The sequence below is a fragment of the Vicugna pacos genome, chromosome 20 (genome assembly GCF_048564905.1).
Source record: "Vicugna pacos chromosome 20, VicPac4, whole genome shotgun sequence".
Taxonomy (NCBI): Eukaryota; Metazoa; Chordata; class Mammalia; order Artiodactyla; family Camelidae; genus Vicugna; species Vicugna pacos.
This window is the reverse complement of record NC_133006.1, coordinates 9465500-9488379: the sequence shown is the minus strand read 5'-3', so window position 1 is coordinate 9488379 and position 22880 is coordinate 9465500. Positions and strand designations below refer to the sequence as shown.

Below are 22880 nucleotides of genomic sequence, written 5' to 3'. Positions count from 1 at the left end.
ACTCTGATCATTACAACGACATCAAATATCTACACCAACCACATTTACATTAGGATAATAATTAGAGCCTAGATATTGTTATTCAATGTTCTGATACAGAAGCACACATACTATTACATCACAAACTTGATTTTTAATATTTTGAGAGCTGTAAGACTGTAACTGGTTGCTTTTATAGTCCCACTTTATTTTATGTATTAAAAATATTACTCTGAGAACGGATCGAGGCTTCACCAGACTGTCAGAGGGACCTGGGGCACATGAGGAATTCAGAATCCCAGGACTATGTAACAGTGTGGTCGACAGTGAGTCCCTAAAATATTCTTGCCCCTGCTGGCCGGGCTGTATGTCTAATGGCCAGACTTCTTATCTTTAAAGCTCTGCATATCTTAAAGCGCCCTCAAGAAAGTATAATCAATTCAAGAAACGGCAACTCTACTTAAACCAATAATTGGGAAATCATGAATTATTTAATCCGACATTCCAAGAATATCTGCATGGAAAACAGACCATAAAGTAAAGAGAGAAAGAAGTAATTCAATTAGAGCAAGTGAAAAAAGCCCTGCTCTAGATTAAGGGCGCCGTGGGCAGCAGTGCCTTACTTGGCTCAAACCTCCCCGGCCCCGACCAGGAGGGTAAAATACATATGCAATCATTCAGGTCCCCCTCCACTGGTAAGAAACGCCTGTGTCTCCTCCAAGAATATTAATTCCACGAGACAAATTTCTTGGGGGAATAAAACTAGGTAAAGGAGAAGTTTTCTGCGTTTAAGTCGAGGAAAAATTGCATTAACTCTCAGCAAATTTGTTGCAGTGCGGCTCACAGACCAGAGGGTTGGTAAGAACTTTCGAGGTGATTTAGTAGGGTGGCCAGCTCATGCTGGTTTGCTTTGGACTCTCCAGGTTTTATCGCTCAAACTCCTTTGTCCCAGGAAATCCCTCAGTTCTGGATAAACCAGAGCAGTTGGTCACTCCATCTACTAACGGCTTTAAAGACATGAGTTCTTAATATCAACATCCCAAAATAAATCTCAAAAATCTCTGGACGATGCTTTCAGTATTCTGAATTTGAAAGGACTTAACCAGTGTATTCTGTTGGAGGACTACTGCCTGTTTCAAATATGACCTCCAAATCTTACCTTCAGAATTGAACTCACCAAAACAGTTATATACAGTCTCCCACGGATTTTTTAAAGAATGTATTTATCGTGCTGCTTTATATCAGTGTAATACTGTACCCCTTCAGGGAATGGCAATGATATCTTAGAGAATACAGCCTATTCAATTTTCCCAAACTGACTGTACAAGTTGATCAGTTCTTTTGGATTGAGCCCATTATGTGACACACTAATTTGGAATACTTGGCAGTATTCTAGCCAGAGAGTGACTAGGGACAACCCAGCTGCCACCCTAGAAGTGCTGCTGTCTCATTGGGCTTTTAATTTAAACCACAATAGGGCGATCCCTTGAGGAGAAGAGGAAACCCTCGTACATTGCCAGTGGGAATGTAAAATGGGCACAGCCACTGTGGAAAACATTATGGAGGTTTCTTAAAATACTAAAAATAGAGTCACCATATGACCCAGTAATTCCACTCCTGGGTATATACCCAAAACAAAAACAAAAATACGAATTCGAAAAGATATGTGCACCCCAATGTTCATATCAGCATTATTTACAATTGCCAAGATATGGAAGCAACCTAAGTGTCCATCCATAGACGAATGGCTAAAGAAGACATGGTGTATATATATACAATGGAATATTACCCGGCCATGAAAAAGAATGAAATTTTGCTGTGTGCAGCAACATGGATGGACTTGGAGGATATCATGCTAAGTGAAATAAGTCAGAAAAAGACAAATACTGTATCATATCACTTACATGTGCAATCTGGAAAATGCAACAAAGTAGTGAATATAACAAAAAAGAAGCAGACTCACAAATATAGAGAACAAATTGGTGGTTACCAGTGGGGAGAAGGAAGGTGGGAGGGACACTATAGGGGAAGGGGAGTAAAAGGTACAAAGTATTATGCATAAAATAAGCTACAAGGATATGCTGTACAACATGGGACATATAGTCAATATTTTATAATAACTATAAATGAAGTATAATCTTCAAAAACAATGAGGTGAGGATACTTGAAGACATTGACTTTACCAAGGTTTTCATAAAGATCCAAAGCAGATATGTAAAACTATAAGGCAAGACAAGCATTAGATTTTGCATTTGATCTGTAGGAGGCTCCACAGAGTGTACTTTTTTTTCCCCCTCAGGCAGTTTCTAAACTACCATCCTCCTGGTCCTCAGTGGAACATTTACTGTGAACCACCTCCACCATCTTGGTATCACTCTTTTCTTGCCTTTTGTTGTCTGACTTCTCCTGGTTTCATGATTGCTCCCCCTCTGGGTTCCCTTCCTGCCACTTAAATCAGAATTCCCTCCAAGATGCTGTGTCCACCCCTTCCTTCCATCTCTCAGCACTGGCTCCCCTGCTGGCTCTAACCCTAGTTCAATCCCCAAGGCTTCCTTAGTCAACTCTTCTGAGGGTTACCAAATTGAAATCCAGATTCCCAACTGGCCTCCTTCCCAAACTCCTGGTCCACATTTCCTGTGACCATCTAGGCATCTGCACATAAAATTTAGTTGGGAATGGAATGGAATTTATTATCCTCCCTGCCAAACTTATTGTTTCCCTGCATCCTCTATTTCTGTTGATGGCACACCTAGCTATTCACCCAGGCACGAAGGTTCTGACTCATCTTTTCAGTCAGCCTCATTCACATTTGCCCTTCACAATCAATAAAATGCCAGGTCATGCCACTTCGGCTTTCGTATCATTCTTGTATTTTTCTGTAGTAACCACCAATGCATGTGTTGCTACTAGGAAGTCTGTAATTAGTGCTGTGAAGGTCAAAGCACTCTTAAAAGTCCCGAGAAAAATAATGCATAATTTCTCTAACAAGTAGTTTTAAACTGTACCTGGAGGAAGAAGCTGCTACTGGAGCAAAGAAATCACTCCTGTTGCGATGGAAGAAAAGCACCCCAGGTGTTTTACAGGCAGCCCTCTTAGGCATCTCCTGGGCTAGAACGCACGTGCCCAGAAGGGTCACATTTCTGGGAGACTGGAGTTAGGAGTTTGTAAAGTGGGGTAAGTACCAAAATGAGCCCTGGGTCTCTTACACTCTTCACACTTGCCAATATTCCCCAACCCGAATTATGATCTGCAAACCCTGGGGAATTGTGTCCCCACCTAGAAAACTGCTATGATCCTAATTCTAATGGACTATGACAATGAGGCTGTTTCTCAGGTGAGTAAGGACAGGGAAGAGTCTGGAAAAACCACTCAATTAGACTAAGACGCCAATTAGTTCCAGCAAGTTAACAAGCTGTAAAGAGTGTCAGGGTCTACGTGACTTGGGTCCCAGGAGAAGATTGTGAGTGAGTTTTCATCAGCCCAGAAACAAGCACCATGACTGAGTCAAGCAGAGATCAGAGGAAGGGTATCAATTTATTTTAATATATTTTTATTATGTTCCTTTTGTCACTTACAGGAAATAAAAATCTCTGCTGTTATTTTAATTGAAATTTAACTTTTATGGGGAAAGCATAAATAGTTGTATAAGTACTTTTTTTAAAAAAAATTCAACTCCCGGTTGTCCGCCCCTGGCAAGGACTCTGTGTCACAGGTCTTGGTCAGTAGTCGGGGCACTTCAGCTATTCCTTTGTAAGAAGTCATTTGAATTAGAGTTACTGCAACTAATAGGAACTCCCTAGCCTCCAACTGTGTCTCTCAAACGTAAACCTACTTCAGGGACACAGATCACCTAAAATATACCAAATGAAGCAGTAGCATCCCTTCTTACAAATTTTAGAAGGCAATTTACAACACTGAGTGGAAAACAAGGAGACAAATTCTACTCTTATCCATGGTACCAAAATGTCATGTAAGTTTGGGCAATAACATTAATGTATTTCATAGGATTTTACAATTTATGAAACATTCATAAATTAGGAGCTCATTTGAGTTGAGCTTCACCAAGTTCCCTACCAGCCCAACAATTCTACATACCCATACTTTTACATATATATTAAAGTTTACTAATACTAATTAAATCCATGGAAAAACACCCAAAATAAAATAAATCGCTCAGGAATCATTCAATTCATCAGAGGAGTCCATACTGCAAAGGATTTTGCACTGAGATTGCCTTTGATAGTAAGCTTCTACAATATCCTCTCAAATAACTGGATATACGAAAAATCAATTTACATTAAACATTTCACAACTGTTCGGGGAGGTCTGTGGAAACACTCACTCCATGGAGTCTGGGAGCCTGATGCTTCCTTCTCATGGGAAGGACACGGTCTCAATACCTTTCAGTAATAAGCAAGGTTCACGGACGTCTGTGCTCCCCTGTAAGAAATTGCCTAAAAGGAGATTTACACAGTATCTAAGGATCCTCTGATCTCTGGTTTCAGATTTTCTCTTTATTTGCCTATTTTTATTTGACAGTAATGCTGATTAAAATTTCTGTGTCCAGAGGACCTCTTCAACTCATATTCGTTTGTTCTTCCCCATAAAATCTTTAAGAATAGCTTTCCTGTTCGTGTCCTAAATGAGGTAAAATAAATTTTGACTGTTGTCCTGGCGGACTTTTCATTTCTGCCCTGAAAGAAACAAAAGGCTCAGTGTATTCATGGTCCATTCCTCCCCTCATCCCACTGCACTCTCTCTTCCAAGAAGAGGTTTCTGGTCATGCACATAGAGATCTGGGCACAGGTTGCAACCCAAACACATCCGTTTCCATCTCAAGGTGAGAAATCGCAGATCAGGGGCCCATATGTTTGAAGGGTGAGGAATCCTGCTTTCAGGCAGTGAAGGGGCAATACGGTAACACCTAACATGGTCGGTAGTAGAGAATAAAGAAACTAAACTCCTTTGACCAGTCTGTCTCCTGGTGTTCTTCAACGTCTGACTCACATAAGCCAATAGAATCTAAATAAAGTCTGCTCAGAGAGGGAAGACAGCACAAATTGACCAGACCCTAAAACACTCCAATCTTTTGAATTAAGTCAGGTACATCTGCTCTTAATTACATACATGCACACATGCACACACGCACACACACACACACACACACTCACTCACACACATAAACGTGCACGCGGGGGCAGATTAAAGTCAGCTGCAAGTTCTCCGCTATGCCTCCCAATGGAAGCAAAGTCTAATTCTCCCACCTTGTGTCTGGGCTGGCTTGAGTGCCCCACCTGACCAAGAGAATGTGATGGTCATGATATTCCGATGCAGCTTAGGATGGCTCAGAAAGCACGCAGCTGTCACCCAAGTCTCTTAGACTGTTCACTCTTGGGGAATGCCCGCCTAGGCTGTTCCTTCTTGGGATCCAGCTGCCACGCTGTTAGAAAACCCAAGGAGCCCCACGGAGAAACCCAGGTGGGGAGGAATCGTGGCCTCTTAGCTGCCTGCCCTGACGGAGCTCCCAGCCAATAACCAGCATCGACCGCCAGCTGCCTGAGTGAGCCCTCTTGGAACCCACAACCACATCAGGTCTTCAAAGGATGCAGGTCAGCCTCCAGCTGACTGCAATACATCAAAGACTCCAACAAGAATACCCCAGCCCAACCCTCTCCTACAAAGCTGTGAACAAAATAAAATGTACATTTTGACCTCTTAAGTTTCTAGGTGGTTTGCTCAGTAGTGATAAATTACCAGAACACACGTATTCCTGCAGTCACTGCTCAGACGCCACGCATCCCACCAAGGACCCCAGTCACTCAAAGTTTAAATTCACTTCCCCTTCCCACTTGCTGGTAATCCAGAAGAAATGGAGTGATGGTTTGTGTGACTTTTCCGGGCCACCCAAATGGGACAAGACTGAAAGTCTGAAAACTTCTCGAGGCAATAGGAATATTTATAAACATTTGGTTTCCAGTTGATGTTGAAGACCCAGATCTCCACGTTACGTGTCTCTTATCCTAAATTAGTTATCTTCTCCAGTAAGAGGAAGGTGGCCAAGCTAAGAAAGCTATCCTCACGATATTTTGTGGAAATTCCTTCCCCATAAAAATTACTTCCTTATTTACGATCATCTTATCTCGTATCTCCAACCCTAATGTCTTGTGACTTAACAAGGAGATGTGTTAAGCACTGCTGTCTCTGAACGTCACATGGCTTTGATGAGCCTCACGACCACTTAAATTACCCAAGTACTGAAACTCAGGACAAACAGAAGAACCGTTAAGGAAGAAAAGCAGTGCTCCTCCATTCATGCCTTCAAGTAAGGACAGCTCAAGGTCATATGGGAAAATGAAGTCTACCACACACACACACGGAGAAGGAAAACCACACTGGAGGCAATGTGATGTCATGTCTGTGGCCTTCAAAACAGAACCCTACCACTTGGAATTACAACACATTTTCCTTCCATGAAGCCTGCTCTGTGCGAAAGGCGGATCATCCTTTTGTGGTGGAAACTCCAGCAGAGAAAGAACTAGATGCATCAATCTCCCTCAGGTCAGCTCAGGACAAAACCTGGAGCCCAAGCTAGCAGAGTCATTCTGACCAGGGGCCAGCTATGCTTGTGAGGGTTTGAGATTTGCCTGGTTTATTAGGTAGAACTTATTCCCACTCTGTAAGACGTCTTGAACGCATTTAGGCCAATTCTCCCAGCACTTAGGAGGCAAAGACAGTCAGATATCCTTGTTTGTGGGAAGCAAAGTTACAAACTACAAAAGCAAATTCTTCATGTTTACTTCAGCTTACCCCATATAATACCACCAAGAAGAATTTATAGCTCTTTCAAAATCCAATGTCTATAAAGACAGAACGCCTCGAAGGAAAATGGTACCATACTTAAAATAGTGATATCCTTTATTAGTACAGTAAAGTCCTATTTTTATGGAATAGGATGGGTCTGAGGTCATTCCATAAAATTGATTTCCCAGAAAATGGAAATAGGCAATTTACCCCAAGAATTTTATTGAAAAATTATGCTATTCTATTTGAATAATGATAGGAATGTTCTACACATTTCCTTTATTAATGAATTAAAATACACAAAACATCATAAAATTATATTAGAGGTTCAAAAGTATCACTTAAATCTTCTTTACCAGTCACTTTCATTTTGTAAAATCAGCAGTTCCATTAAAATCATATTATGTAAAAATGGGTTTTTACTGTAATAATAGTTATTACCTATTTAGCTCCCAAGGATGTTGTGAAAATTAAATAATAAGCCATTGGAAAGCAAATACAAAGTGTCGCTAATACCAGAGGCCAAGAGGGGCAGCCAGATGGAAAAATGAAGGAAATGAGCACCTGCTACCTTAAAACTCACAGCTTTCACCTTTAATTCCATGATGGCCAACACTCCATGCAGGGGTCACGTGTGCTGACGTTAGCCCATTTAATCTTCCCAAAGGGATGATACACTAATTATAGCCCTCATGTAATAGATGACGGTCAGAGAGCCTTCAAATTTGTCCAGTGTCATGCAGTCGGTAAATGTCAGAATCCAAATGTGAACCTAGGTTTGTCCTAGTTGACAGCCCATCCAATAGCTCCTAATGCACCACCACCACCCACAAATATATCTCCGTGTCTCCTAAGGGCCCCTCAGAGCCGTTCCCCATTTTTCAAGATCTCCTTCAGACGTCTCTTCCTCCATGAGGCGATCTCTCTTCTACTCGCCTGAGATGCTTTGATTCTAAATTGTTAACAGCTACTTGGTGTGTCATGACGTATTATGAGCTTCATTAACCCGGCTAAGTCACTAGCTCTTTGAGATCGCGGCTGTATCTGACTTGCCTTTGGAGCCCCAGACCAGGAGCACCTGGTACAGGGCCTGGAACACAGTGAGTGTCCAGTTATTGTTGGTTAAACTGAATTGGAAAGGAATGTTAACTTGAATTCCAATGATGTTCGCCACCAGATGCAAAGCAGATACTTTTACCAATGGCTTACTGCATCAGATACCTCTTTGGAAATTTACCAGTTTTTCCATGTGTGTGCACCTAATAAGACTGTAGTAAGACTGACTTCCTCAAGTAGAGTATTTGACATATGCTAGGTATTCAATAAATAGATTTTTTTTTAAATTCCAAGTGGAGGGAGCAATGTGAACAGTAAGCAGAGAAGCATAAATTCAGTATAATATTTAGTCTGATTGGAATGAGTCAGAGCAAGTAGGAATGGTGAGTTTTAAATATATATATGTATTAAATATATATATTATTAAACATATTAATATATATAAAAGAGTTAGGGCTCTAGAATCACACTGTCTGACTTCCTGCCCCAGTCTTTTTACTTACTAGCTGGGTGAAACTTGGACAAGTTGCTTAACCCCTCTCTGTCCCAGATTCCTCAGCTATAAAAACAAGGACACAAACAGGACCCACTCACAGAGCAGCTGTGAGGAGTAACTGAGAAAATCCACGCAGAACACTCAGCCCAGTGCTCGCACGCACCTGGCACGCCAGTCATAGTTGCTGGTACCGTCATTGTCATTGGCAAAATCTTAACTGTTAAGATTCTGGTCCAAGGAGAAGGCATTATTTTCCACAGGCCGTAGAATCTTACAGTTGTGCTGGGCCGATCCTGCCGAACCCAAAGACTTAGTTCTGGCATCACATTGTGGATGGCATGTGTGACGTTCTTAGTGTCTGTTCTGTGCCAGACTTGGGTGAACAGTGACTTGATTCAAAGGAGGTGGGGAAGGAAAGAAACCAGGACAGCCAGAGAAAAAGTCAAGAAGGCAAAGCTACAAGTAGAAAGAGGAGGTAAATTCAATCCCAAGGTCCATCAGGGGTCAGAATAACAGGGTTTGCCAAAAATCAGAAGGGAAAACTCAGCCAGAACAGCGCCTATGTAAGACCCCAAACTGAACAGAACCATGGATTAAAGAGCTGGCCGCTGTAACTTCCTGGAGTTAGAACAGGGCTTCACAGAGAAGAGAAGCGAGGCCACAAGAAACAAGGACTTTGCTTATCGTGTATTACAAATCTGTTTTCATTCACCTCTTTTTCTGATTGAAAACTAAATAAAGAACAGTAACAATTTAAAAATCTTAACTTCTCTGATTTTCCCAATCACACTGAAGGACAAATTGGGAGATCCTTCAGACATCCAACTCCCGGGCCGCCGACACTTTTTTCCAAAGCACTGATGTAAGGGCAGCTTCATGGAGAATTTGGGCTCTTCTGCGGCGGACCATGAATGAGGGAATAAAGGATGGTGGAGAATGCCGGGGCACACGGTGGATGCAGTCAAACAGCAGGGCCAAGCAAGAGAGCTAGAACTGCTCCTTCCTCACTCAGTGTTAAGGTCCCAAAGGATGTTAAACACTTGGCAACCTTCAAAAGCTTCTTTTGCTTCCTGAACAGAGTGGGGGGAAACAGCTTGCTTAGTGGGAAAAAGCCATAGCCCAGGGCTAATCCACTGGCTAGATTCATCAAAGAGATGGCTGAGACAGAACAGATTTTTCCTTTCTGTATAGAAATGACTCATGAGCTTGTTTATTCAAAAAGTTACAACCTCCATCGAGAGAGGTGGAGGACGTGGGAGCGGGGTGATCATCACAGTTTAAGTTTGTTTTGGGGCAGCCCACTCCCTCCATCCTCACATCTGTGTGTGCACAGTCACACAGGCACCTCCATCCCCAACCCCAAAATGCCTAGAATGGTGGTCAGTATGTTTTGATCTTTTTTCCTTCATTTCCATCGTAAATAAAGCAAACACCACAATGACTCTTTTTGTTTACTCTTAGTCCCTTTAGAAAGGGAATGAACTTGATTGGTTAAGAATAAAGACTTGGAGGCAGACCACTTGGGTCAAAACCCTGACTCTGTTGAACTGCAAACTGTGTGACCCTGGACAAGTTACTTAACTGCTCTGGGCCTCTGTTTACTCTGTCAGTAAACACAGGGATGATGTTGTCACTCGTATTGCAGAGCTATTGTGAGGATTAAATTAGTACATATATGGAGCATGATTTCCAAATATTGTTAGTTGTCCACAAATGTTTGATTCTAGCATTATTATTATTTCACAGATGACCAAATATTCCTCTTCCAGTACTGATCTTCTTTTATTCAGTATTACCGTAAGATGTTCAAAGTAAACCATAAGTGGGGGAGGTAGCTAGAGCTCAGTGGTAGAGCACATACTTAGTGTGCACAAGGTCCCAGGTCCAATCCCTGGTACTGCCATTTAAAAAAAAATTATCCATTGTCAAAATAAATACCCGAGGTATGACCTTCCTTGGACTAGATGAGGTAATACATTGGATACGGACAGAGAAGAAATTCAAGATAAGGGCATTTTGTGGAAATAAATTAGTTTCTATGTCTCATTAACACAATTAAAGGCAAACGTAAGTGGAAGTAGGTCTCTTAGAGGAAATAAATATATCTGGTCTAAAACGCATATTTTCTTCTCAGGCTAGGGAAATTTCCTGGGAGTTTCAAGAATTCTCTCCTAAGAATGAAGAATTTTAGAAGTATGGTGTCTATTTCTACATATCTGAGTGAGGAATCATCTTTCCTTTGTCATACACACAAAAAGAGTTCCAGGTAGCTGGATGAATAAACAGATGAGAGCTTAGATAGATAGACAGATGATAGACAGATTGATAGACTTATTTTTCCATTTTATTTATCTGTTCCTTTTCCAGCATCTTTGAAAAATCATGGCAGCAGAAGGCCTTGTCATTTTTTTCAGGACTGTCTTTAAAAGACTCACAAAGGCCAAAGATAAGGAGGTATTTGCAAATTGCTTCTTTCCATATACTCTGTGTCTTTCAAACATAAGGATACTAGAAATTTCTGTAAATCTGTTCTCTGGCACAGTAGAAAAATTACCCAGTTAGCAGATGAGTCTAACTCCTTTTGGCACGAAGATGATTTATCCCACTTTTAATAGAGGTGAACCTTTAATGAACAATTTTTTCTCATTTTTCCTGGGTTATGAAATTCCTCTCTTGGAATAACCCCCAAAGAGAAGGTGGTAGACATAAGCGCCTACTCACTTCCACGTTCTTTGCTGTGTTGTTCAATGTATGTGAGTGACAGGTAATCCCCAATGAGACTGACCTGGTTCGGTCTGTCTGTGACTAGTTAACCCATAGATTGTTTCACTCACTGGGTAAAATCAGGACGTCATCCCCAGGGCCTGGAATGGTACCGTTGTGTCCTCCCCAGCCCTCTTCCACACCTTCCCACGCTTCAGGGAGGGACCACTTTAAAATCGATTCAGGTGCCAAGGTAGAAGCTAGAAAACAAAAGGAAAACAGCAAAGGTAACTATGAAAATCTGATTCACGATGACAACTTGCAAACTCGATCCCTATGTTAGGATGCTGGTGACACAGTCGCTTCCCAAAGTAGCTGCCTTTAGACAGTTAATAACCTTCCACAAAAACACATCATCACGTATAAAGCAAATAATGATTCAATCCTTAGATGACTTCCACTTCTGGGAAAATATACTCTTCTTTTATTATTAAACGTTAGTGTTTCACCTTTATTATAAATATTGTAACATATGTTAATTGTGAAACATTTGGAAAATGCAAATATAGAAAGAAGAAGAAAAAATACTAATTGCCTACTGTCTCGCCACCTAGAGGTAACAGCCATTAACCTTTTATTTGTATTTCCTTCCAGAATTTCTCAGCATTTTTACATAATTTAGACCCTATCACATGCAATTTTACATTCAGCTCTTATTTTACTTTGCTTAGCAGGTTTTCATATGCATTTTCTTTTTTTATTATTTATTGAAGTATAGTCAGTTACAATGTGTCAATTTCTGGTGTACAGCATCATGTTCAGTTGTACAAATATATGTATTTGTTTTCTAATGTCACTAAAACTCCTTGTAAACATACTTTTAATGGCTACATAATATTCTATCATATAAAAAATCTATAATTTATTTAAGCCTCCATGTTTGGCATTTAGGCTTTTTCTACTTTCTTTTTAAATTATAAAGAATGCAATATTAAGTATCTCCAAGCAAACCTGCCAGGATTCATAATTTCTTCTTAAATCTTAGCAATGGAATCACTAAGAGCAATTAATACAGCTCTTAATGCAATTAAAGGCAGGGTAATAATCTGAACACCTCTCACTGTAGTAACGCACATACAGCTTGTATGTTACCCCTGGTTTTTACTGATTCAGCCCCTGATGATCAAATGGCATTTTCTTTTCCACCCTCCCACTGCCCTGCACCGCACCACGCTGAAAGGTACCCACGTGTTCGTTTCTGGAATGTGATCCCTAACAGAGTCAGAAGGCCAGAGAGACTGCCTCAGAGGAGGAGGAGGAAAAGATTCACAGACCAAATGTGCTTCTTCCAGGACAGACCTTCTTTTGTTCAGCCTTAACTTAAGAAGTTCAAAGCAAACCATCAATGAAACTAGGTCTTTCGGGGGGGATATATACTTGTCCTGTGAAAAATACTTTCTTCTCAGGCAAGGGAGAAATTCTGGGAGACTCAAGAACTCACGTAATGGAGGGTAAATCTTATCTACTACTTGCTAATTTCACCAGCATGGATAATGGGTGCCTTCTCTATCAGAAGTGTCCTAAGAATAGTGACACAAAAAGACATAAAATGTCGTGCTTGCCCCCAAGGGGGTAACAACGTTGTGTAAGTACGTAAGTAAATTCTGGGGGAATAGAGCACTGAAGGGAGTTCTCTTTAATGGTTCCTGACCAAGGGAGGCAGTGAGACATTGCCAGGGAAGGCTTCCTGCAGAAGCAGCATCTGAGCTGCATTGTGAAGGCTTAGGACCTACCAGCCTAAAGGGGGAGGCGGCGGTGAGGGGATGTGGTGAGAGTCTGCACTCCAGAGGGATGAGCACACGCAGTGGCAAAAAATGAGAGAGCACGTGGAGGAACTACAAGCAGTTCGGTGTTGCTGCGTCCCAGAGCTGGAAGGAGGCAGGTGGTCAGGCTGGAGGAATAACGAGAGTTCAGAGTGGGAAGGGTGACAAAGATGGAGGAGCCAATGGTACCCGCTGGGTTTCCAGCAGTGGTGTCAGGTGGGGATGCCATGAAGACAGACAGCGATGAACTCAGTTTGGGCCACATAGAGTTTGGGGTGTCTCTGAAGAGATATATGGCAAGCAGGGGATGGCTGTGACTCTGAAGGATGGGAGAGAGCTCTGAGTCAGAGAGATGGATTTGGGCATCACTGGTCCAGAGGTCGTAACTGAAAATCTGAGCATGGTTGTGATGGCTCCAGGGGACTGCAGTGTGGAAAGAGAAAATGCCTGAGGTCAGAACCATGAGGAACACCCAACTATTTTGTCTACCTACCTGAACCCAACTCCCCAGTGGTCACGGTCTAATTAGGGCCCTGGGGAAATGTAAAAGTATATGGATTGCAGTCAGGTAGAAATCCGAGGCAATTTAATTAGCACAAAATACACCGCACGCCGTGGAAATCAGGCAGCATCTGGGAACAAGCCTCACTCAGAAACAGGCTTTAGGAATATTTCTACACACCAATAATATGGGGCCTAAGTTTCCTCCCAACTTTGCCTCCTTTGCAATACTATCTCCCAGGTAGGGTTAGGGTGGGGGCATTTGTTGAAATGGCCACTAACCAACATCCCCGAGGCCAGAGAGGGATGTTCTTATATCCAGTGATTTTTCGAACAAGCAATGACCAGGTTCCTTAAAATCCTACTCCAAGCCTCAAAAAAAAAAAAAAAACCTTAATTACTTCAATTTTTGTATCACAGCTTTGGAAGCAAACATTCTTCACCTTTGCCATCTTTCGCTCTTGTTTACAGAGGGCTGCAATGGTTTTTAACTGAACAAACTAAACCTTAAGGTGGCTCTCCCAAGGGAGGCAATGATGAACGAATCTGATCATTCTATACCGCTCTGCCTTCAAGTAGGAACTCAGTGGAGAAGGCTATGTTTCAGTCTCCTCAAGAGTTATTAGATGCCCATACAGTTAACACCAGGCTTCTAGACAACTTTTTTTAACGTACAAAGTGGGGAGGAGAAGAAACGTCAAGAGTTAAAGAAGCCGTCAGAGACATACAGGGAGAACCAGAAGAGGGAAATGGCTTGGACGACGAAGAAATGGAGAATGTTATTAATAGCAAAGTTCCAGTAAAAGAGGGAACAAGAAGTGACTATTGAATGTGACAGCCAGGGCATGGGTGATCAAGGAAGAGGGTCCCAGCGGAGTGGTGGAGGTGGAAGCCACTGTGGATTACAGTGGATCGAGGAACACACTGGAAGTGAGAAAGGCAAGACACTGGATCCTACTGCACAGCACAAGGAACTATATCCAATACCTTGCAATAACCTATAATGAAAAAGAATAGGAAAAGGAATATAATTATATATGTATAACTGAATCACTCTGCTGTACTCCAGAAACTAACACAACATTGTAAATCAACTCTACTTCAAGTTAAAAAATAATTTTTAAAAATTAAAAAATAAAAGCTCATTGAGGAATGGACAGCTTTAAGATTTGAAACCCTCAGACTTTGATCTGTCTTCCCAACTTTTAGATAAATTAGACGTCTCTTGAAACTGGAGTCCTGGTCAGGACCAGCCTTTGCGATGAACCCTCACCCCTACTTTCCTCTCAAATTTATCAAATCAACAACCACCATAATTTGAGGGGGTCTTCAACTGGGTATATAAGCCAAATAGTGCTTTCTCCACCTTAATCCTTCAGCTACCCAGCATTTTATGGCTTCTCATCAGGAGGAGGCTGGTCTTCTGGGAAGTTTGCAGGAGCGATGTCAACTAGAGGAGGATACAGTATCCACAAATTGTGCTTTGCTTTGATTTTTTTTTTTTAATTGAGAGGCACTGAACACAGGAAAGACGGAGAGGTTAACTTCACAAGATAAAGAGTCATTCACTGATAAAGTTCAGAAGCTGCTGGAAGGGGTAGGGTGACTTTAAAAGGAGAAAGACTGACTAGATTCAGAGACTAGAGGAAAAGAAAGAAACTTAGATCTGTGGCGAAAGGAATGGCATATTTAAGAAGAGATTATCTGATCATCTAAATATCCTGATACAACTATTGGCATCATTTGCAATGAGCCCCCACTGAAAAGACAACACAGTTGAGGTGAAGACTCTGCGGAAATATTTTTATCTCCCCCTAGTGTGGGTCGCTTCACCTGCCTCCTCTCTCCCATCTTTTAAAAAGCATCGTGGACACTGAGAGGAAGCCAGGGAAGCCACAGTGCTGGAGGAGAATAAAAGACTTGCATTGGGATCTTCACAAACCTGGGTACCATCTTGACCCAAATTAGCATAAATCCTTAGCCCAAGTCCACTCAGCACCTTGATGACAACCTTCATCAGCACCACCTCCTCTGCCTCTTCCAGCACTGGCCCACACGTATCCTAGTTCCTGCTGCCTCTGGAGTTTCCACAATGTCCCCACAAGGATGAGCACGATCACGTACAAGGACTAAGCCCTCAATGAACTGAGTGAGCTGAAAGGCTCCGCAGCAGAACACCTTAACCCGGAATGTTTTTCCTGTATTACATACTCACTGGATCTCTGAGTGGGTAAATGTACTGCTGAAACTCCATTATTTATTCCATTCTTGGTTTGTCAAAGAATCTTTGATATTGCAAACATTGTTCTATTTTTCCATAGAGCTCTCCATTAAACAAAACATGCACCCACATTTAAATTTTGACATTAGCACATAGACCCCACACCATGGAAATCAAGCAACGTCATGGAACTATAGTAATAAATATTTGAATATAATGAACGGTAATGGACTAGTTTTGTAACTCCCTGTGTCCTGTGTCTCAGGATAGTTTACTATCCCAACCTATGTAGGCTAGGAAAACTGGCTATATATAGTTGATTTTAATCTAACTCATAAATTAATATATGCCAAAAGTAATCTGAACACTTTGGGGTTTACAAGGTATAGAAGAAAGAACACTGGACTGAGTTGGAAACGAGTTCTCATCCAGGCTCAACCACTCACTACTGTTGTAACTAAACTTTAGGCTCCCGTGCTCTCATTTGTAAAATGGGGCAACTGGATAGGAAAGCCTGTGAGGTTCCTTCCCTTATTAAAACTCTACAACTCTATGAAGCATCAGCTTTCCATTCATTCAGCATGTTGTAAGCGACAGGCCAAGTGAATCATCTCCCAGTTAAACTGACCCCTGCTGAAAAGCCCTGGATACTGGCCACCCACAGTGTCCTTCCAAAGAGTCCCGAAGACAGAAATCTTCACACTAAGTGCTGAGTGGCATGTCATGCAGACTTAAGCTGCTTGGCCCAGGAGTGGCCACCCATAGAAGGCCTGGTGTCCTCCGAGGGGGCCTGGCACAAGAGCTCCCCAAAGGTCCCCTACAAAATGGGGACTGACCCAATCGATCAAATGAATCTCTTCTTGGGACATCCAGAGAACAGAGAATTGTAAGACACTTTTCCTTGGTAACAGTTATTTTAAAAGAAACTTATTCCTTGATTAGTCACTTGATTGACATTCCTTGGTGACCATAAGACCTCCATGAAGTCAAAGACCATTCCATCGTGTCCACCATTACAGCGCCCACATCTCCCATGAGAGGCAGTCAACAAACAAAGCCTTCTGAGGCACCTAAAGGAAAAAAAGTGATAAAGAACCAGGGACCTAAAGAGCCAACGCTATGGCAGCTCAGAAACAGACATAGAAACAAAGAATCACGTGTTTCTTAGTCCAATAAGCATGGAGTAGTCATTGTCCGTACTTCTAGCTTAGCGTTTTAGTCCAATACCTGCAACCTCATTTACTTATTAATTTAAACGGAGGAGTTAGATCATTTTCTGATTAGCCTGGGCTCTTCTCTGACATAACACACACACAAAAATGCCACTGGAAATCAAAGGAAAACTCAGCCTTTGAAAAGATTTATCCCTGCTGCAAATGTATAGTTAAACGGACTCAGGATAAACAAAAACAAACAATGAAATACATTAGAAGGTGCTTCTGAGTCATTTAGTCTTTGAGAGTTTAGCTTTTATGAGTTATAAAGGTTTCACAGAACCATCTGACTTTTGGGGACGATTTGTTTACCCTGATTTCCTGAAATTACTGGGAACAATTAAAGTTCTGAGGTACCCTGAATTTTTTCTTTCCATTTGGTGGGGGTCTAATGACTCATTTACAGATCTGGACTCCTGTGTGCACATATGGTCCGTAATTTATGAAATGTGCTTATTTACATGTCGTAATTCTTCCTTTCCAATGTTCTGAAGTGCACCATTCTTATATCTTTCTCTGACATGCAGACATCTATTTTAGCTGTAGGGGTGACACAATAAATTGTTGTCAGACATAAAAGCGTTCAGGCTGATCCCTGCCCTACAAACAATGTGATGGGAAGAATTTATAAACCTCTGGGAGGACATTCTGCTGTGCCAGGCAGTCTATTTGGTGGGTTAATACTCACCTGAAATAGTTGGGGACACACCTTCCCTCACCTGGAGACTCACTTGAACTTGGCCTTCACCTGAAACTGAAAACAAAAAGCCACCACTTGGATGTGATACAAAGATTCCCTTAATACAAAAGATATTCCAATGGGAGAAAGATGGCTTTATGCTAAATTCTCCCCAACCTAAGAAAATTTTCAAAATAAAAAAAAAGGAAGTCCTTGTTAGTTAGCTGAACAATTGATTTCCAGCATTTGGTTGTGATTGCTTTTATTTGATTAAACTTAATTGCAGTGAGGTTTCCTAGAGAATTGGCACATAAATAATTAGGGGGGGAAATCCTTTAACCATATGTTCTGTGGAGGCCAATGATGGTCAGCAGGGCACCCCTCACATCCCATTTCCTCTGTATCGGTTGGAAGGCTCCACTTTCAGAATGCATGCATTTTTCACCAATAGAGTTCAGATCACCCGTGAAATGTATTTGCTTTACCTTTCCCCAAACAAATTGTCCTTTTAATGAAGGCTTTTCTCCACCCCCCCCTCCCATCTTCCAAACCAACTGAGCACATTTAAAAGGCCTGGGGTTCGTTAATTTTAAGTGTTCAATAAATTAGTGGAAATAATCAAAAGGCCTGATTCTTTCTGATAATGACAATTTGATGTCATATAAACCAGTAGATTAAGCTGGGAACATATGCTCCTTTGCCAAGAGAGGCTGCTATAATTAAATAGTGAGTGCATCTACAAGGTGCTCTCACGCCTGATTAATTAGTAATCAGGTGCGCGAACTCCACTTTTCAGTAACACCTTGTCTCTTATTGGTTAATTACCTTTCCGCCTTCTCAGATGTCATGGAAGCCAGCACCTCCCACCACCGAAGGACCCGAGGCTGCTGCAGCCTTGAGGCTTCGGTCAGCCCCATGCTCTCCATGTGCCTTTCCCTGAAGCCCTAAACCGTCTCCTCCATCACAGGATGGGGCAGACAGACCAAGGATCATTCTTTCTAATTACAAAGCATAAGCTCCAGAGCATCACAAAGAAAATAACCCCCAGACACCCCTGATGAGATCTCGCTGGTCCTTCTTTTGATCTCTCTTCTCGTTTAACATTTTCCTGTAATAACCTACAATGGAGCATAATCTGCAAAAATACGGAATCACGAGGCTGTACACCTGGTGCTAATATCATACTGTAAATCAACTATACTTCAATTAAAAAAAATTTTCCCATTATAAAAAGTCTGTGGCTTTCTCCTTACACATTTTGAGACCAGGCACAATGGCCAATGTGTTCGTTATGTGTTCTACTTGATCACAACGTCCAAAGCTTCATTTAAATTGTTTCTTTATACTATTGCATATCTCACCCACTTTTCTAGCTGAAATGATAACAATAATAATAATAATAATAATAATAATAATAATAATAATGAATAATAAAGCCACCAGCCCCAAATCTCATCTCTTTTTTTCCTCTGATGTCTAACTCACCCACTTCTGCTCATACTTGATCCAAGCATTTTTCTAAAGTTGAAAAGCACTTCTAAAACCACACTGTGATAATTATCACAAGCTCGCTCTTGATTTAATAAATACGATTGAGCATCAACTGCAGTGAATTGAGGATTCCCTCAGTCTTTAGCTTTGTCGCTACATCTTTGAGGAAGGGACTTCTCTCATGGACCTTAAGACACTAGACATTATTGGGAATGTAGATACTTAATTTTCATAGACCAATCTAGAAATCCTAAGTTTATAGTGCTCTACTCTGGGTGCCAGAACTTAATGGTAAAACAAAAATAAAAAAAAGCTCAATCAGTGAGAAAAGCAAAAGAGAATCTGAGGGGGAGGGTGTAGCTCAGTGGTAGAGCACATGCTTAGCATGCAAAGAGTCCTGGGTTCAATCCCCCGTACCTCCTCTAAAAATAAATAAATAAACCCAATTACCCTCCCCACCAAAAAAAAATTTTCAATAAGACTACATAAAATTTTTTTAAATAAAATAAAGAGAAAAAGAACATGGCAAGAGGACATGCAAAAGTCTGTAGCAATAGAACACTCTTGTATAAGAGAAAGGAATCAAAGATGGTAATAGGATCAAACTCTAAGAAAGGCAAATTGGGGGGAAAACTCCAGGAGTCATTTGGAGAAGGGAAGTCCATTCATTTAAAGATGTTATAAAAATCATCCTCGTGAGTACTTTCCAGGCATCTATAGATTTCGGTACATCTGTGCCGTCTGCCTTAAGACGTGGCCACTGAGGTAAAGAAAGTAAAAAAAAAAGTCACCCGTTAAGAGTCTTTTAAAGCCACTCTGGCCACTTCACTATGACTGATTCAACCCAAAATAACTACAATTTATACCTAGGAGAGAAATAGTTAGGGTGGTGGGGGTGGAGAATAGAAACGCCATTTTTCCCACTAGACAGAGGAGGAAGTTTGAAGCACAGGGAATATAATCAATGTACGCAGAACCCCCCGGGGTAGAAAGGACACCCAGCACCAGGCACCGCAGTTAGGATGGCCGGGTAGACTCCTGTGCGGCAGTGATTTCCCTGGGGGCTGAACGGGCCAACCCTGGACAAACCTGACCCCCATTCCAGGCTGTCCCACTTCCCTACGTTCACTAGAGCCCTTCCCCAGCCCTGTTCCTGGGGATCCAAGGCTATCCCGCCTGCACCTCTGGACCGGTGGCTTCCGATCTGAGTGGATGCTGACTATTCATCCTCGACACGTGCACAAATGACGCCCGCCTCCAGAGCCACCTCTTCCCCAAAGCAGACGATGAAACTAAAGCATGCACTGAAAAGCTACTGTTACTTTATTAAAGCGAGTGTGTGAATACCATTCAATCTGAGAGAAGCAGTTTCAGTGTCAGAGAAAATGGAGCAAAGTTACTGAAAGTGGGAAAAATCAGAAAAGTCTGGTGTCCTGTACCACCGCGCCCGTACACGCCCCCTGCGGGTTGGTTCTGAGCACGTGAGCACGCCTCAGAGGGCTGTTTCCCCCCAACACACCATTTCCAGGCTGTGAGAGGCCACAGGGAGTTGGGGTGAAGCCCCCCCCAACGGCCTGGATTTGAGTCCTGGGTCTTCCAGTTCCTAGATGTGGGCGCCTGAAGAGTTCTGAACCTCACTCATTTCCTCTTTAAATGGGACTAACTGTACTGCCTACGTCATAGGGTAATCCAGGTAACGTGCTCCGCCTAGCGCTTGGCTCAAAGGAAAAATACACGTTAGTCATTATCAATACGGTTATGACAACACGCTCATTATTCTTGGAGCCAGTTGACAGAACCCGAGAAGTATGCTTTTCCTCTTTTTACAGCCGCACCTAATCACGGCGAGCCCTAGAATTCAGAGCTGTAAGCAACTTAACCAGACCCGCTGAAGTCTGCTAAGTGCTCTGACTCTATAAAAGGCAGTGTAAATGCGGTGTCGTTTCCAATTTGGATAAATACAAGGAAGGATAAAAATCATTTGAGAATAAAGGTATCGACTGGGGAAGAGCTTAAGAGCCTAGCACAAGCTGTGATATTGTACATATGTTTTCTCAGCGCTTATGACTGCTGATTTTGTGTTTGTAATACGAGAATGGTTAATCTCCTTTGTTTATCGGTGGAGGCTCCCTGCCGTTGATCCTTCCCAGATTGTCAGAATATCTGGTTGGTCCTTAAAAAGAAAAGAAGTCTTTGGGTCAATTATGGCCAAATTATTCTGGCGAGTGCTATACGATCTAAGCTTGCTATAAACACAGACATCTAGGGAAGAGAGAAACGTTAAGAAAATGGCTCTCATTTAGAGGAAAAGGAGTTACCCATCTAGATCTGACCCTCGCGCCTGCCAGAGTTACGTGTTGTGCTGGCAAATTTTGTCCTCGCCAGCGCCCTAGGCGAGAGAAAAATTAATTGATTCTCTCCCAGAGCAGGTCCCATTTTTGCTTGGAATTTTGGAGGGAGAAAGTACCTGTCTATCTATAAAGAAAAAAACAGCTGGCATCTAGCAACAGACTCCCCTCCTGTTTCCTTCCTCATTCTGTCCCCATGCTCGCTTGGCCACTGAGGTTTACACATGTACCAGGGCCTCTCGCTCAGCCCACTTTGTCTAGTGTGAGTCAGCCATGGACTACACACGGAGAGACCACCACACACGACTACTTCTACGTCTGTGAATTTCATCCAGTTTCACCCTGACTCGTGCCCACTCTCCGTCTCTGTCCGCCCCGGGCCCAGACTCCAGCGCCATCATCATGGGCCACTGCTGGCTGGGTCCTCCCTACATTTTCACCTCCGCCTGCCTGGCCCTCCGCCTCTGCCTCTTCTCCCGGCTCCGCCCCACACACCTGCGCACTCCTGCTGTTCCCCCTCCCCTGTTCAGTGAACTTAACCTCGCTCCCCAGAAACTAGCCTCTTTCACTCAGCCACGAAGAAGGCTTTCTTGTCAACTGGTCCCAGGGCAGCTAAAGCTGGGTTCACAGGACCACACTCCCGTCGGATCCCGGCCTCACGGAGACAGCCACCGAGTCACCTCGGCCCGAGGAACCCAGGGTCTTTTCAAGACCTTCACAGAAAAACGGTATGAAAATCCAGCGAACACCTGTGAGTCTCCTATTATTCCCAGTAACATTCATCCACAAAAGGGTGTAGTTTCCTTAAGTGTAAGAGTAAAAGGACTTGATCGAGATGCCGACAGATAGACCTGCATTAACCAGGCCTGAGAGTCAGCTTCATTAAACCTTCTTAATTAACGCCAAGAACAGTAACAGTCGCTCTTCTGACTCAGAGCAATGTTTGCCACGCTTGCGGAGGGCGTGTGTGACTCCTGGGCCCTGCAGAGGTCGGCAGAACCAGAGCTCCCGGGGGTGGGGGGCCCAGGAGCGCTTTTCCGTACTGTACACTCCAAAATGTGGTTTGTTCTCAGAGGCAGGTGTTCTTAGCCAGTGAGGAGACTCAGATAGAAAAAAACAAAAAAAAAACAAAAAAAAACAGATCCTTATAGTCACAATTCTTACTTTTCATCAATTATACCAAAAAACTTGGAGACCACATTATATTCCCAAAGCATAAAATGAGAGGTGACGATTTTAGTGCTTTAAAAGTTTTATTTTAACAGTTATGAATGCTAATGTATTTTAGAGGAAGCAAGTAGGTCATTAAACCCATGATTTTATGAATATTATTGCTTAGCAAAAGATATGTTTTATTTATTTTGGGATTTTTTGTTTATTTGTTTTTTGCTTGTTTGGTTTTTTTCTGGGGGGGGTAATTAGATTGATTGATTTTTAGTGGAGGTACTGTGGATTGAACTGAGGACCTCATGCACACACTCTACCCCGGAGCTATATCCACCCCCACCAAGATAGGTTTTAAAAGTAAGGCAGTGTGGGAATTGATTTACAAAAAAATATCAGGTAGG

General features: G+C 42.3%; 1 protein-coding gene across 1 annotated transcript in view; it reads right to left on the bottom strand.

Moving 5' to 3' along the window:
- The window catches only part of PKHD1 (PKHD1 ciliary IPT domain containing fibrocystin/polyductin), a 365190-nt gene that overhangs the window by 146237 nt on the left and 196073 nt on the right, over positions 1–22880 (bottom strand). The window contains exons 50-51 of the mRNA XM_072944834.1: positions 17483–17548; positions 11167–11295 (exon numbers count right to left, since the gene is read on the bottom strand). Coding sequence (XP_072800935.1) covers positions 11167–11295; positions 17483–17548 — 195 coding nt within the window. The remainder of the gene's footprint in view (positions 1–11166; positions 11296–17482; positions 17549–22880) is intronic.